At 56.7% G+C, this 16,120-nt stretch overlaps 1 protein-coding gene across 2 annotated transcripts in view; it reads right to left on the reverse strand.

Annotated features, from left to right (window-relative positions):
* SETD1B (SET domain containing 1B, histone lysine methyltransferase) overlaps window positions 1-16,120 on the reverse strand; it is a 28,858-nt gene that overhangs the window by 11,217 nt on the left and 1,521 nt on the right. For both annotated transcript variants that reach the window (XM_021673391.2, XM_064379678.1), the window contains exons 4-11: window positions 15,454-15,724; window positions 13,288-13,400; window positions 10,768-12,003; window positions 6,083-6,907; window positions 3,757-4,018; window positions 3,343-3,680; window positions 3,146-3,248; window positions 1,508-2,002 (exon numbers count right to left, since the gene is read on the reverse strand). In XM_021673391.2, the coding sequence (XP_021529066.2) occupies window positions 1,508-2,002; window positions 3,146-3,248; window positions 3,343-3,680; window positions 3,757-4,018; window positions 6,083-6,907; window positions 10,768-12,003; window positions 13,288-13,400; window positions 15,454-15,724 (3,643 nt within the window). The remainder of the gene's footprint in view (window positions 1-1,507; window positions 2,003-3,145; window positions 3,249-3,342; window positions 3,681-3,756; window positions 4,019-6,082; window positions 6,908-10,767; window positions 12,004-13,287; window positions 13,401-15,453; window positions 15,725-16,120) is intronic.

A 16,120-nucleotide genomic window follows, 5' to 3' on the forward strand; every position in this document is an offset into this window, starting at 1 on the left:
GCTTGTCACCACACCCAGCTAATTTTTAAATGTTTTGTAGAGACAGGGTCTCACTATGTTGCCCAGGCTGGTCTCCAACTTCTGGCCTCAAGTGATCCACCAGCCTTGGCATCCCAAAGTGCTGGAATTACAGATGTGAGCTACCATGCGCAGCCACAGAATACATTTTTTTCATTTTCTATTTTTATATTATTTTATAGTTTACTCTTCTGAGACAGAATCTCACTCTGTCACCCAGGCTGGAGTGCAATGGTGCAACGTCGGCTCACTGCAACCTCCTTCCTCACTTCCCAAGAAGCTGGGACTACAGGCACATGCTACCATGCCCTGCTAATTTTTTGTATTTTTAGTAGAGACGGGGTTTCGTCATGTTGGCCAGGCTGGTCTCAAACTCCTGACCACAGGTGATCTGCCCTCCTCAGCCTCCCACAGTGCGGTGATGACAGGGGTGAGCCCCGAGCCTGGCCCATGTTTTTCATTTTCTAATTGATCTGCTGTCATCTCTTCCCCTGCTCCGGGGGAACAGATATTTTTGTCTGTTTGGTCTACTGTTGTATTGTTACTGCCTAAAATAATAGCAGGGACACAACAGACGCTTAATATTGAGTCAATATTCAAAGACGTGGTTAGTGGTGGAATAAACAAAGCACAGTCGTCCCTCAATACACACAGGGCATTGGTTCCAGGACTCCCTGGAATATGAAAATCTGCACATACTCCAAGCCTGCAGTCCGCCTTGCAGGGCCATATACAGCAAGTCGCCCTCCATACACGTAGGTTTCACATCCCACCGGTATTTTCTGTCCACGTTTGGTTGAAAACAATCTGCATGTCAGTGGGCCCTAGCCGTGTGTTCAGTGTACAGGGGCAGCTGTAATCTCTTTTTTTTCCTAAGGGACTTTAATTAAAGGTATGTACCAACCACATGCAGCTATGTAAGCCACAATGAATCGAACGATATTACAAATTCAGTTCCAGTGCGGCACTGGCCGTTTCGAGAGCTCGGTAGCAACACTGTGTCTGAAGGCCACAGAGCTGGCAGCACAGCCCGAGAACGCTGCCATCACTGTGCAAAGTTCTCCTGGCCATGCACTTAGAGCCTCTCACATGCTCTGCGCAGCTTCATCACAATGCTGGCAGGGCACTGCCCACAGCCCTCACCTAGCCCAGCACGCCAGGGCCTCCCCCACCCACCTGTCACTAAAGTAACCATGGATGCCCATCCTTCTCTTGGGGAGCACCTCATGGGACTGATGGTGCAAGGACCAAGCCAGCAGGGAAACACTGGCGGTGAGGACTGACAGCAGCAGTGGTTCCCCTTTGGGAATCCACGCAGTGCCAGGCTCAGTGCTGGCACCCAACACCTCATCTCACTTGAGGGAGGCGTGACTGACTGATCCTGTTTAACAGGGGAAACCGAGGCTGGGGACAGTCAGCGATCTACTCAAGGAAGCCCAGGCTGATTCTGATGGCGAGGCCTTCCCACCCAGGGGGATGCAGGTGTTACCTGGAGCTCGCTCAGGGGACGATGGGGATTGGGTCTCCACCTCTGTGGCAGGGGGCTCTGGAGACAGCAACATGGCCCCTTCCTGGCTCACACCTGGCTCCTCAGGGGGCTCCCTGGAGTTCACTGGCTCTTCAACACCCACAGGCAAGGGGGGCTCATCCAGCATGGGGGGCCGCTCCTCAGGGGCCACAGCCTCAGTCTCGATGTTCACCTCCTCTTCCATGCCCAACGAGTCCATCGCTGGTGCCCTCGGGGCCACAGTCACTTCCTCCCCATCCTGCTCAAAGTCCTCGGGGCCTGCAGAAGCCATGCTCTCATCTGCCACCATCGCCTCCTCCTCCTCTTCCTCTTCTTCCTCTTCCCTGGCCACTACCTCCTCTTCATCCTCCGAGGATGAGGGCGAGGACTCAGAGCTTGACTCAAACTCGGAAGACTCAGAACTCTCACTGGACGATGTGGCTTCAGCCTTGGAGGTTGTGATGCTCACCGTCTCCTCTGGATGGGGGACACAGAGGAGGGGCTGCCTGAGGACTGCTGTGCCCCAGCCCCACCCAGACCCCTCACCAATGGCCTCAGGCTGAACATGGCCCTCAGATATGTGTGTGTGGCGTGTGTTCGCTAGCAGGCATTTTTTTTTTAAGGTGGAGTTTCGCTCTTGTTGCCCAGGCTGGAGTGCAGTGGCGCAATCTTGGCTCACCGTAACCTCCACTTCCCAGGTTCAAGCAATTCTCCCCACCTCAGCCTCCCAAGTAGCTGGTTAACAGCATGCGCCACCACACCTGCCTAATTTTTGTATTTGTAGTAGGGACAGGGTTTTGCCATGTTGGCCAGGCTGGTTTCAAACTCCTGACCACCGGTGATCCACTTGCCTCAGCCTCCCAAAGTGCTGGGATTACAGGCGTGAGAGCATTGTACTCAGCTGCTAGTAGTAATTTTTAAAAATTGAGGTAAAATTGACTTAACAGAAAACTCCTCACTTTTTTTAAAAAAATTACTATTTTTTTTGAGGTGAAGTGTCACTCTGTCACCCAGCCTGGAGTGCAATGGTCCAATCTCGACTCACTGCAACCTCTGCCTCCCAGGTTCAAGTGATTCTCCTGCCTCAGCCTCCCAAGTAGCTAGGATTACAGGCACCTGCCACCACACTCGGCTAATTTTTGTATTTTTAGTAGAAACGGAGTTTCACTATGTTGGCCAGGCTAGTCTTGAACTCCTGACCTCAGGTAATCCTCCCGCCTTGGCCTCCCAAAGTGCTGGGATTACAGGTGTGAGCCACCGTGCCTGGCCAGCTGCTCGTTTTACAGTGACTATTCCAGCATCATTTCATACATTTGTAATGTACAACCACCATCTCTATCTGGTCCCAAAAGGAAGCCACGTAGGCTGAGCAGGCACCCCCACAGCGGACTCCCAGCCCTGAGTACCACGGACCTGTTTTCCGTCTCTATGGACGTGCTATTCTGTTCAGGACACTTCCTGAGGATGGAATCGTACGCCACCCTGTGTGTGTGTTTTAACAAGGTAAGGTCTCAAAAGCACAACATTTTGCCTCAAAAGTATTTCTGACAATTGCTGAGGCTCTGCCCCAGGGACAGAGGGACCCTGGGAGGGCCAGGCAGCCACGGCCTCCCTGCTCACCTCCATCCGAGTCCCCTTCGTCCTTCTCACTCGCCTCTGACAGGGCTGTGTCTTCGTCATCGTTCTCAGACTCATCCTGGTCATCACTGTCATCATCATCATCCTGGGGGAGACGGACAGGTGGGGACAGGTGAGCTGATGGGCCTGGCCCTCGTCGCCTAGCCTAGCCCCCTGAGGCCTCCTGGCCTGCTAGGTACCTTATCTGATGTGGATGAGGTCGAGGAGGACAGCTGGCTCCTGGGGCCTTCCTCTTCCTCCTCCTCTTCCTCTTCCGCCTCCTCTTCCTCCTCGGTGCTTTCCTGTTCCTCCTCCTTGTCAGAGGCCGAGGACGAGGGTGAGGTGGTTGAGGAACCCGAGGATGAGGATGCCGATGAGGATGAGGACACCGACAAGGATTCCTTCTCATCCTCCTCCCCACCGCTGTCCAGCTCCAGAGGCCGTGCTGGCCGCCGCCGCACACCCACACTCTTGGGGTCCCGCTTGGCAAGCTCACAGGAGGTGTCCGCCATGTCCCTGTCCCGCTCCCGCTCGGACTCTGCGGAAAGGGAGGGAGTCAGAGCTGGGCTGTGGAGGATAAGGAAGAAAGGGACCCCAGCACCCAGAGCATCAACCTTCATCTTCTTCATCCACAGAGGTCGAGGGCCGCAGCCGCTTCTGGTCGCCAGACGAGGTGGTGTCTGGTGGCTCCTTCCTCTTGACTTTGAAGGAGGGCAGGCGAATGGCCCCGCGCAGCCCGATGCCCAGGCCCAGGCCCTCATAGCCCAGGCCCTCACCCTTGCCCCATGACTCCAGCAGGCACGAGGCGATGCGGTCCTTGGGCTTCGGCCTATCCTCGTCCTTGTGCTCGCCCGACTTCACGGGGGTCAGCGAGGCCTGGGATGGAGACAGGAGGGCACCGTCACCGGTTCTGGCACCACCAACCTTTGCAGGGAGCCCTCCCCAGGCCAGCTGCCTTCCACTCGGCAGTAACAGCCACCGCAGGTAACTGCGTCCTCACTCCTGACACACCCAGCCACACTCTGCCGTAAGTTACCCAGGAGGCTCCAGAGCACCGCTTGGCTGCACAGATCCTCAACATCCTCCCCTGGAAAATGGGACTACTGCCACTGCCTTCCTCACAATAGTGGCCTTTGCACTTTGCAGACTGAGTTCCAAACACTACACCACAGGGACACATCTGTGCCACAGCGGCAACGCTACCCTCACAAGGTAAGAATGACACCATCCCACCTCCTCTTCTCTTCCGTTCCCAGGCATTACAAACCTACTGGCTTGATTTCACTGCCCGCTAAGGGTTGCCCCTGTAGTTCTGAAATGCTCTGCCCTCAAAGGGATGCTGTGAGAATTAACAAAATGAGCCACAGTAAGAGCTTTGCAAGCTGCAGGGCACCTGAGGCCAGTGGCTCTTTTTATTCAAATTGCGAATGGCATCGCTATTAGCTGGTACTGTAGGGTCAGTGTAATTTGGCCATACCATAAAGAGCTGTGTTTCAGTGCTTTCAGAGGGTTCATTCTAATTTTACTGCCCAGTTATGCGGATAACAAACAGGCTCTGACAGGTGCCACTTACCTGCAGCTGCAGAGAGCAAACAATTCCCAAAGCATGCTCCAGGGGACACTAAAACTCATAACCAAGGTGGGGGGGGGGGGTGGGGGAGGGGGCAGGGGTGAATAGGTGGAGGGGAGTGATTGAGGGGAGTTTAGTATTGAAGAAAGTTCTCTCTTATAGAGAAAAGAAGTGATTTTAGTTTATTTGTAAGATTAGCAACAGGCAAATATATGTTAAAAAGGAAAAAAAAGGCCAGACATCATGGCTCACACCTGTAATCCCAGCACTTTGGGAGGCTGAAGCAGGTAGATCACTTAAGGTCAGGAGTACAAGACCAGCCTGGCCAACACAGTGAAACCCTGTCTTTACTAAAAATATAAAAATTAGCCAGGCATGGTTGTGGGTGCATATAGTCCCAGCTACTCAAGACACCAAGGCAGGAGAATCGTTTGAACCCAGGAGGTGGAGGCTGCAGTGGGTTGAGATCAAGCCATCGCACTCCAAAAAAAAGAAAAAAGTAAGTAGGCCAGGAGCAGTGGCTCATGCATATAATCCCAGCCCAAAAGGCAGAGGATCACTTGAGCTCAGGAGTTCAAGACTAGCCTGGACAACATGGCGAAACTCTATCTCTACAGAAAAACACAAAAATTAGTTGAGTGTGGTGGTGCATGACTGTAGTCCCAGCTACTTGGGAGACTGAGGTGGGAGGATCCCTTGAGCACAGGGAGGTTGAGGTGTAGTGAGCTATGATTGCACCACTACACTCCAGCCTGGGTGATACAGTGAGACCCTGCTTAAAAAAAAAAAGGGTGGGGGAAGTGGTCCAAGCTAAGACAGGGCTACCTGTAAAAGGTAGCATGAGGGGAGGTGAGAGAAGCCAAGTTCAAAGGGCGTCACAGCTGTCAGCCATCTGCAATAGTGGGAACGGTCTGCACCAGCTGTCCCGAATGCGGCCACTAGACACCCGTGGCTGCTGGGCACTTGAAGTGCGTCATGTGCCAAAAAGGAGTTTTAAATTTTACTGTTTGAATTAACAGAGTAAAATTTAAATTAACTTAAATTAATTTACATTTTTTTTTAGAGATGGGCTTTTACTATGTTGAACTCCTAGGCTCAAGCAATCCTCCCATCTCAGCCTCCCAAAGTGCTGGGATTATAGGTGTGAGCCACCATGCCTGGCTGTTAATTTAAACTGAAAAAGCCTCGTGCAGCTAGTGGCTGCTGAATGGGAGCAGTTTGCAGAACTTTGAAAGTGGCCACATGAATCCAGCTCCTACACTGGGGGTTTGCAGCAGTGTTTCCAGTTAACAGTCTCAGGGGAAGAGCAGGTGCCTGGCTGGGGTCCTGCCCCCCTCCACAGCCTCCCGGGGGGCCCTGCACCCACCCACCTTGGCCATCCGCTCCTTCTTGTCCCACCACTCGTCGAAGGCCCGGAAAGCCACCACTTCCACCATCTTGCGGTTCAGGTCCCGCTTCATGATGGCCTTGAGCTCCTTTAGGACCACCAGCAGGACACCATCCACCGTGGCCTTGTGCGGGTCCTCCTGGCGGGGCACATAGCCTGGCGGAGGCACTGATGGGTCAAACTTGGGCAGTGGTGGCCAGTGCTGCCCGCGGCCCGGGCCGGAGTTGCTCAGGGAGAAGGGGCCCCGGTAGGGCGGCAGGTTGACAAACTGGAGCCCGGCTGAGGCAGCGGCAGCCGCAGCGGCCATGAAGGGCGGGTAGGGGCAGGCGCCCTGGCCTGTCATCAGCCGGCTGAGCACCTGTGTTTGCATCTGGAAGGACATGGGCATGCCGCCCCACTGGCCACCCAGCACGTGGCTCATGTCCACCTGCATCACGGGGAACAGGCCCGGCGGAAAGGGGGGCAGTGGCGGCAGGATGGGTGGGGGCGGGACTCCAGGTGGTGCTGGCAGGGGTGGTGGTGGCACTGTCACAGCAGGGTGGGCTGGAGGTGGTGGGGGTGGGGGTGGGGGCAGAGGTGGGGGCATGGGGAAGCCAGGCTGTGGTGGGGGCGGTGGTGGGGGTGGGGGCAGCGGGGGGAAGCCGGGTGGTGGAGGCAGCGGCAGGGTTGGGGCCAGCACGGAAGGGGCTGCCACGGCCCCCCCTCCTGGGGTCACCACCATAGGCTTGGGGCAGTCGGCACTGGTGATGGGGGCCGAGGGCATCTCGTCATCCGAGATCTCCATGTCCTCGCCTGAGGACTGCTGGCCCTGCAGAGAGAGCAGGGAGAGACAGTGAGGTGAGTCTTTGGGGCCAAGAGCTCCTAGAGCCCCTCCTGTAAGACTAGCGATTAGCGGCACTCCCAGCTTCATGACCCCATGCGAGTCATTCAGCCTCTCCAAGCCTCAGCATCTCCATTTGCAAAATGGGCATCACAGTCCCTGCCTTGTGGAGTTACCACTAGGATTCATTCATTCCAATTCAAAAAACATTTGCCCAGTACCTGTATGCCAGGCACTGGACTGGGTGCTGGGGAGACAGAGGTGACCAGGCAGACAACAATCTCACTCTCATGGAGCTGGACCAGCAGGAAGAGGCAAAGGAAGATGTGGATGAAGATGGGAAAGGTGAGGGAGAGAAAGCAGGCAGGGAGAGGGGTGGGGCACAGAGCATGAGACTGTTGCGGTTCAAGAGATTCTGTTGCAATTTGTATGCAGAGAAGATAATACGAATAGTTACCATTTCCAGAGTGTCTCTTAGGTGCCAGGGCCTTTGGAGTCTTGCTTTGTTGCCCAGGCTGGAGTGCAATGGCACGATCTTGGCTCACTGCAGCCTCCGCGTCTTGGGTTCAAGTGATTCTCCTGCCTCAGCCTCCCAAGTAGCTGGGACTACAGGCATGTGCCACCATGCCCAGTTAATTTTTATATTTTTAGGGACACAGGGTTTCACTGTGTTTGCCAGGATGGTCTTGAACTCCTGACCTTGTGATCCGCCCACCTCAGCCTCCCAAAGTGCTGGGATCACAGGCGTGAGCCACCGTGCCCAGCCGCCAGGGCCCTTCTAAACACTTCACATTTATTAACTCAGCTAATCCTCAGAACAGTCCCTATATTTAACTCCATTTTGCCCCACAAGGAAATTTTGGGACACAGAGAATTTAAGTAACCTGCCCAAGGCCACACAGCCCACAATAGACGGAGACGGGATTTGAACCAGGAAGCGGTTCCTCAGCCTATGCTCTGTCAGCCTGCCGTCCTCACTCTGCGGCAGATGGCCAGGCAGGGAAGGTGACATTGGATTGGGGGGGGTGGTTTAAGCAGGGCTAAGGCCATAAACAGGAAGCGTGCTGTTATTTATTTTTCCTTGATTACTCTTTTCACCTAGTCTCATGACTGCAAGCTCAGTATGGGCCCACGTGGGACTAAGCGCTGCAGAGGGCCGTCTCATTTCTTATCCAAAAGATAATCTCACAGGGCGGGGGGCTCTGTCCGAACCCCCTCCCCCTCCGCCCGACAGTGAGGAAACACACTCAGAGCCTCAGCCGTGGCCCCGCGACACAGCCAGTCAGTAGCAGCGCTGGGCCCAGGACCGGCATGCCCAGTGCGGGGCTGCAGCTGGGACCTAGGGAGGTGGTGAGGGGCAAATGTGGGAGGTGTCAAGGATGGGCGTGGGGCTTTAGGGAGCTGAGTAGAAAGGCCTGGAACTAGGGTTGGGGGACCTTTGAAGGCTGAGGCGGAGTGGGGGTGGAAGTGGGGTCTGTGTAAGTTGCAAGAGCAGGTCTGACTAGAGGAGAGGAAGCCTCAGAGGCAAACTGGAGGTTGGGGAGGGGAGGAGGAATACCAAAACTCAGGCAGCGGCAGGAGGCTCTGGACTTTACCATGTCCCCTCTGTGAACACACACGCGCGCACACACACACGCACACACTCTCCTTCTCAGGGTCCCCATGCACATGAAGAAGAGAAGAGACAGGTGGGCTAGGCTGGATCCTCAAACAGCAAGCAGTCCCCAGATCAGTCCTGGACAGCGCCGAGCACAGCGCGCCGCGGCACGCAGAGGGTTAACCCGGGCCGCCATCGCCAGCCAATCACAGGAGGCGGATCCTGTGCTCCAGCCCCGCTGGCCCTGCCCCTCCCTCCGCCCCCGCGGCCCCTGGGTGAGCAGAGGCAGGAATTTGCTGAGCACTGGACACCCAGTAGGCCTGGCGGTGCCCGGAGCATCCCGTGCAGGACCTCACTTAAGCCGAGGCCCTGTGCTGCAGGGACCCTCACGGGTCCATTTGGCAGATGACGAAACTGAGACTCAGAGAGGGAAAGTGCCTTCCCCAGGGTCACATAAGCAGTAAGTGACTGAGCAGGGCCTCACGGCTCAAGGACTTGAGCCTGAACTTTTAACTACCAGCCACTGTTTAGAAGAAAAGCTCCCCCTGCGCCTCCGGCGGGCTCCGCCTGCGCCGCTCCCCTACCTCAACCTCAGCCTAGGCTGGGACAGGGTCCAACTCCCCGCACTGAGTTCGCCTGCAGGAAGCCCAGGCGTTGCTCCCCGGCGCCGGCAGGGGGCACCCGCGGGCCAGCCTGGAACTTCCCAGCACTCGGCGGCTCCCTGCGCTGGAGGCCGGTCCCAGACCCCAGCTCCCAGGACCTCAGCCTCAGCCTGCCTTTCGCTCCAGCCACTCCGGGCCTCTCAGCCGTGGACCGTGGTCAGCATAGTAAACACTCCCCACCCCCGGCAGCCTGGAGGGAGTGGAGGAGGAGGGTGCCAGGGCCGGTGGCCCCCCTAAGGCTGCACACCTGTCAACGCCCCCTGCCTGGACCCCATGATACTAGAAACCACTTCCCCAGAACTGCCTGGAGGCCCCCTGGAGCCCCAGCCACCTGCAGCACCCTCCCAGGCAAGCCAGGTTCCTCTCGTTCCTCCCTGAGGCAGCCAGACGCGCCTAATCAAAGGGCCCAGGAAGGGGGAGTCCTCCCCCTCCGCCCACAGGGACGCAGAGCTCTAAGCCCCTGGCTGCCCTTGCCCACAGGGGATATGGCTCCAAGGCAGGTAGGTGCCTGGACCAGGATAGAGGAGTGGAGCCAAGGAAGATGACCCAACCCCCTCCCAAGGGAACCTGGCACGTGGCAACCCTCATCCTAACCCCTGGGCGGGACTTCCTGAGGCTGGAGGTTTAGGCAATGAGACCCCAAGAGGTGAGGACAGGGTGGAGGATGGTCAACTTTGCCTGTTTCTGGCTACATGGCACCCCCCACCCACCCCAAGTTAGCTCTTAACTCCTTCATCCCTGGAGCCAGTGGGAGAAGGGAAACTTCAGCACCTTTCCTGCCTGCCTTGGTTTCCGCCTCTTCAGAGGGCACCAGGCTCTAGGACACAGTGCGCCAGGGCTCCACCCCACCTAGCCCAGCACAGCTGTCCTCCCCTCTGCCTGAGCACCAGGACCCTCACTGATCATTCCCAAGCCATGCAACAGACAAGGGACCAGGAGCCATCCCCACAGCTCATACCCTCTGAAGTCTCAGCAAACTCCTACCCAAGAGGCTCAGGTCAGAATTTATCCCTAGGATAAGTAGACTTTTTTTTTTTTTGGAGATGGAGTCTCTGTCACCCAGGCTGGAGTGCAGTGGCGCGATCTTGGCTCACCACAACCTCCAGGGTTCAAGCGATTCTCCTGCCTCAGCCTCCTGAGTAGCTGGGATTACAGGCGCACATCACCATGCCCACGTAATTTTTGTATTTTTAGTAGTGACGGGGTCTCATCATGTTGGTCAGGCTGGTCTCAAACTCCTAACCTCGTGATATGCCTGCCTCAGCCTCCCAAAGTGCTGGGATTACAGGCGTGAGCCACCACGCCCGGCCAAAGTTGACTTCTTGCCTAACAAGGAGAGCGTCAGAACTAGGCCATGTTTTCCTTCTCTCCGTGGCTGCTAGGGAGCTCATTGCCAAACCAGCTGCTCAATCACAGCCCCTGGGGTTTTTTGCATCACCTTTTTATTCTCTAAGTTCTACCTGTTATATTGGCTTTCCTAGCCCCATTGCTTCTGCATCTTAGCTAGTCATGCTAAATGCTTCAAGGGGGAAAGGGAGATACAAGATGGACAAAACCAGTCCCAGACAGATGGACAGACAGGGTGGTACCTCATCCATCTTCTCTGAGGTCGGGGTTCTGTCTTCAACCAGGTCCAAGGCCACCTCAGCTGTCTGGCCCAGAAGCCCAGCAGGGTCCGGGGGGCCGGGCTCGGGTGGAGGCCGAGGCCCAAGGCTCAGGTTGAGCTCCTCGTCCTCGTCAGAGTCTGGCAGAGGCGTTGGGCTGATGTCCTCCAGGCCGGTGCTGGAGGGGCGCGAGGAGGGGGGCGTGGGGCCGCGGAAACCGGGCTGGGAGTTGGTGCCGAAGGGGGCCAGCGGGGAGAGCTGGGAGGAGGAGGAGGAGATGGGGCTGCCCTCCATCTGCAGCTCAGTGTCCGAGTCGGGCACTGGCAGGAAGAGCAGCTTGGTGCGCTGCTCCTTCAGCAGCATCTCGATGCGCGAGTCCAGGCTGTCATGGGGCTTCTCAGGCCCCGCAGGGGACGACTCCAGCGTGGGCGTGCCGGGGCTGTCGCAGGGTTCGGGACTCCAGCCGAAGGTGGGCCGGCCGCCTAGCTCCATGCTGTTGGTGTCGGGAGGCGGTGGGCCGGGGGGCGTGCCTGGCTTTTCCTTGGCCAGAGGCTCAGCAGGTGGCAGGGGTGGGGGTGCCGGTGCCCTCCGGAACTCCCCACCATCACGGGCCCCGAAGGCGGTGGTGGTGGTCGTAGGCTCTTCTGGGGGTGGAGGGAAGTGGGCCACTGGGGTCTGATACGGAGAGAAAGCAGACTTGAATCCAGGAGCTGGGGTTGCTTGGGCGGGCGGTGGAGTGTGGGCAAATGTGGCCGAATCCTGTGGTTGGGCCTTGAAGGGGGGGCCGCTGCTGCCTCCAGTGCCGCTGACTGCTCCAAATGGGAGGTCTGAGGAAGCCCGGAAGGCCGCTGTGGCCCCGGCCACTGCAGTGACTGCGGGAGAGGTGTGGACATAATGATGTTCGTGGCGGCGGTTGTAGGCATCCGTGAACTTGCTCTCGTGGCGCCGGGCCTTGAAGGTCACTGTAGGGTCCTGGCTGAAGAGGTATGAGGGTGTGGGCTGGCGGCTGGAGTAGCTGGAGTCCTGTGAGAAGGGGGTGCCCAGGCGCGGCGTGAGCGGGGTGCCCTGTCCGTAGGAGTTGGGTGTGTCCAGGCGGCAGCTGGAGTAAGCCGTGTCCTGGGAAAAGGGTGTCCCACCGCTATTGGGGGTGACAGAGGAGGAGCCGGAGCCACAGCCTGCAGACAGGCCTCCATCCTTGAGGCGCTTCAGGGCATCTGACAGCTAAGGAGAGAAAGAGAGGTGAGATCCCTTTCTCTTGGGGGGTGGGGCGGTGGGGAGGAGGGTAGGGCGGTGTGATTTCCCTTCTCACTCTGGCTGCTGGGGCGCTGAGAGCCAAACTGCTCTACAACTGCAGCATAAGGAATGGGAGTGGGGGGACTGAGGAGAAGTGTCAGGATGGTACTTTTTATCTAATCTTAGGGGTAACCAGTTAAATTCAGGGAATCTTGAAGGTTTTTCCAAATCCCAGAGAAGCTAGAGAAGAGAGAAGACTATGACACCTTGGTTTAGGCTGGGATTTTCTTTGCCTCTGGCTGTCAGAAATCAGACCTTCCAGGCAGGATTATGACCAAGAACTATCTTGTGCCTGAGAGGATGGCCAAGGGCTTTGTCCTCCCAGCAGCCCAACGTTTTAGGATTTAAAGTGACAAACAGGGGCCAGGGCCAGGTGTGGTGGCTCATGCTAGTAATCCCAGCACTTTGGGAGTCCAAGGTGGGTGGATCACTTGAGGTCAGGAGTTCAAGACCAGTCTGGCCAACATGGTGAAACCCCATCTCTACTAGAAATACAAAAATCAGCCAGGTGTGGTGGCGTGTGCCTGTAATCCCAGCTACTCAGGAGGCTGAGGCATGAGAATCACTTGAGCCCAGGAGGCAGAGGTTGTAGTGAGCCGAGATCACGCCACTGCACTCTAGCCTGGGGGACAGAGTGAGACTCTCTCAAAATAAAAAAATAAAAATAAAGTGATGAACAGGCCAGCGGCAGCTAGTCAGCAAAGGCTCTTCAGTCCTGAGGTGACTGGATTGATGCCCAATGCCAGGGAGGAGCTGGCATGAGACTTGCCCCACACAAGAGTTGTCCCAAGTCCTGGGAGGCAGTGGTTTGGAAGGAGGCAGTCTTTCTCTGGAAGGAGGGGCATGAACTCCAGTTTCTGGGTTCGGGGTAGTGGCATACCCAGGACACCAGACACTAAGGACCCTGGAAACAGCAATATTTTGGCATCAACATGGAAAAGCGAGCCCGGGCAGGCTCTGGATCTGTGGGAGTTGAAGCCTGTGCTGGGGAGGGGGGATGTCACAGGAAACAGCATCAATTCCAGGGAGCCCCACTGCAGAAGGGCTTGGGGGGCGTGGCCAGGCTTCACAACCTCCTAGGCCTTGGTCTCCAAAGCTGGAGAGAGAGAGGTGGGGTGGGCTGGGGGTCCCATCAGAGTTGGTGAGGCTTTCCAGAGGTGGGGGGCACATCAGAGCACTGGCGATGGGGCAGACTGACGGCCATAAACCCACCTGCAGGGTCTCATTCACGATTGGAGAGACAGCATCCAGCTCACCCACTGGGAGGGTCTGCGGGGTGTAACGGCCAGTGACCAACAGTTCATAGAACCGCATTCGGGTTTCCCCTGTGGATGGGCAGGAAAGGAGTGACTCAGTGAGGTTCCAGGACGGGGCAGCCCCCACAGGGATTCCAACCTGCATGGCACCCTGGTGGGTCCCTTGGGCCTGAGACCCCAGGCCTGGAGAGGCTGTGTGACCCCAACCGAGTTCCCGACCCCTCTGGACCTCACTCAGGGTCCCCACCTGTTCAACAAAGCTGCTGAGCGATACCATTTTTCTGATCCTGAGATCCAGAAGCTAATGCCTCCTGGGGCTGAGACTCCTCCCAACCCAAACCCAAAATCGCTACCTGTGACACCAACCCCCACTCCACTACCTGGGCCATGATGCCCAAAGAAAGAGCCAGGCCTATCCCCTTTCTGCTCAACAGCCAGGGGCTTGCAGCAAGAGGAGGGGAAGTCCGTGGCACAGAAGCCAGAGTTTGTAAATATCTGGGGCCAGGTGAGCAGTGGACTTTGCAACACACTCTAGGAGCACATTACCGTGAACACCACAGCCCCTGACCAGGCTGAGGGCCTCAAGGCAGCCGGGGGACTACCTTGAGCTCCAACCCTCTACCCCTCAGCAGACCGAGGCTTTTCTAGACCAGGGCCCGGGGGTTATCGATATTTATAGAGCCTCAGAGGCAGCTGCTTACATATGCAAAAAAGACACTTTCCTGGAGCTACACTTTACTGGTCTCTTTCTTGAAATACAAACTTAGTTAGCAGTCTCTGAGGGCTTTTGTGTTTTCTTTTCTTTTTTCCCCCAGAAATGAAATTTTGTTGAGACCTGGCTGCTGCTTAAAATGTGGGCCTGTGATGGGGGAGGGGGTGCCACATTCAATTCAGTTATCAGGGAGAAATCAGACTGCAGCCGCGCAAGGTCCTCACTGCCCCTCAACCCCCAGAGACTGAGAGGCTAGGGAAAGGGGTGGGAGGGCTGTGCCCTGAGAGGAGACACAGGACCAGGCACAGGCTCGGCAAGTGTGCATGGAATAATCACCACCACCCCCGGCACCAGCTTAGAGCTTGGTCAATACATTTTAATCATTAAACGCAAAAAAAAAGAAAAGTTCTGACTTTCCTGCCTTGGGTTTGGTGTGTCCCAGTTGTCCCTAAACCCCACACTCACAAAATTCCTGGAAGCTGCACTTTCCCCCTCCCAGCATGGCTTCCCAAGGGACCCTGGTGGGCTAGGGACCCAGTGTCTCCCCACAGGGCTGGTGGATCCTCAGAGCACTCGGCACCTTCTTTTATTGGTGGGAGCTTCCCTAGAGAGGCGTCAGGCACAGTTTGGGGAATGCCCTGGAGTCCTGCAAGCCTATCGGTCCTGCAGGGGCCTCTGCAGACCCATCGGTCCTGCAGGGGCCTCTGCAGACCCGTAGGGTGGGAGGTGTGGCCTCCCCAGCCAGCACCACAGAGCACCCAGCTGATTCCAGTGCAGGGGAGGTGCTGCGGTCTCTTTAAGAGAGAGGAGGGAAGACACAGTGTCAACCCTGGAGCACCCTGAGCCTCCCGCCCCTCTCTTCCCAGCTCAATCAGGAACCTTATCAATGAAACAACACTCCCGGCCCCAGATTGGCTCTCACTTCCAGGGGGAAGGGGCAGCAAGAGAAGCGGGGGCACCCTAAATCCTTATAGGACTCTTTTTTAGTTTCCAGACCTTCTCTTGAGGTATTTAAAGGCATTCTAGTGGGACTCCCTCAGTCCCCCACAAGTAAACAAACTCTGCCTCCTCCCCTAACACAGGCAACACTGGGGACTGTCTAAACCCAGGCCACCAGGGCTCAGAGAGGGGGCCCGCGGGGGTGTCAGCAGTGGGGAAACCTCCGGGTGGTCCCTAGGGGTGCGGTGGCCAAGGACCGGCACATTTGGTAAAGTACAGACCGTCTCCTAGCAACAGACAACACATTTAGCTCCACTACTCTACCCTCAGGAGCGGGGGCAAGAAAATAAATAAGGTTTTCGGGGGGTCCCAAGGAAGAGTTGGGGGGTCCTCCCCACACTGCAGAAGGGGGCGGGGAGGGAAAGGGTCCAGCTGACAGGTATCCCCTCACTCCTCCCCTGCCGGGCTCACCTTTGGTGTCCAGCTCCACGTGGATAATGTTGCCCATGACGGAAGTGCTGTGCAAGTGCTGAACAGCCTCCTTGGCACCCCGGACGGTGGCAAAGACCACCTTGGCAATGCCGAGGTGCTTCTTGGTCTTGGGGTTGTATAAAATCTCCACCTCCTCCACCTCCCCATACTTCTTGCACATATCCCTTAGGAAGTTTTCTCGGATGTTATCATTCAGCTTGGCAAATGTCACCTGCTTCGGAGGCACCGGGCCCACGTAGAACTCATCGATCTGGCAGGGGCCGAGGGGGAAGGGAGTTTGGAGAACGTTTAAACGGAAGAGAAAACCCAACATTCCTCCAACACCTCGCCCGCCCGTTGAAAACAATGAAGGGTAAAAAACTGGAAAAAAAAAAAAAAAAATTTTTTTTTGGAAAAAAAAAAATGCACGCGGGCGGGCCCGGGAAGCGGAGGATTAAATCGTTTGGAACGTGGAAGTCCTCTGGGTTCGGAAGGAAAGGGGAAAAAGAAACAGTTTCTCTTTCCCCACCCCCCATTCTGGCCTCCTCTTCCTGCTGCCGGGTCAGGGGCGACCCTTTGGGCTTAGGAAGTTGTCCCCTTAAAGCCGGGGGGGGGGGCTGGCGAGAGGGGAGGGTCTCGGGGCCAAGCTCCTGAGAGGGCTGGAGCC

This window comes from Aotus nancymaae, unplaced genomic scaffold, assembly GCF_030222135.1.
Source record: "Aotus nancymaae isolate 86718 unplaced genomic scaffold, 86718_ANA_hifiasm-v0.15.2.pri h1tg000021l, whole genome shotgun sequence".
NCBI classification, from domain to species: Eukaryota; Metazoa; Chordata; class Mammalia; order Primates; family Aotidae; genus Aotus; species Aotus nancymaae.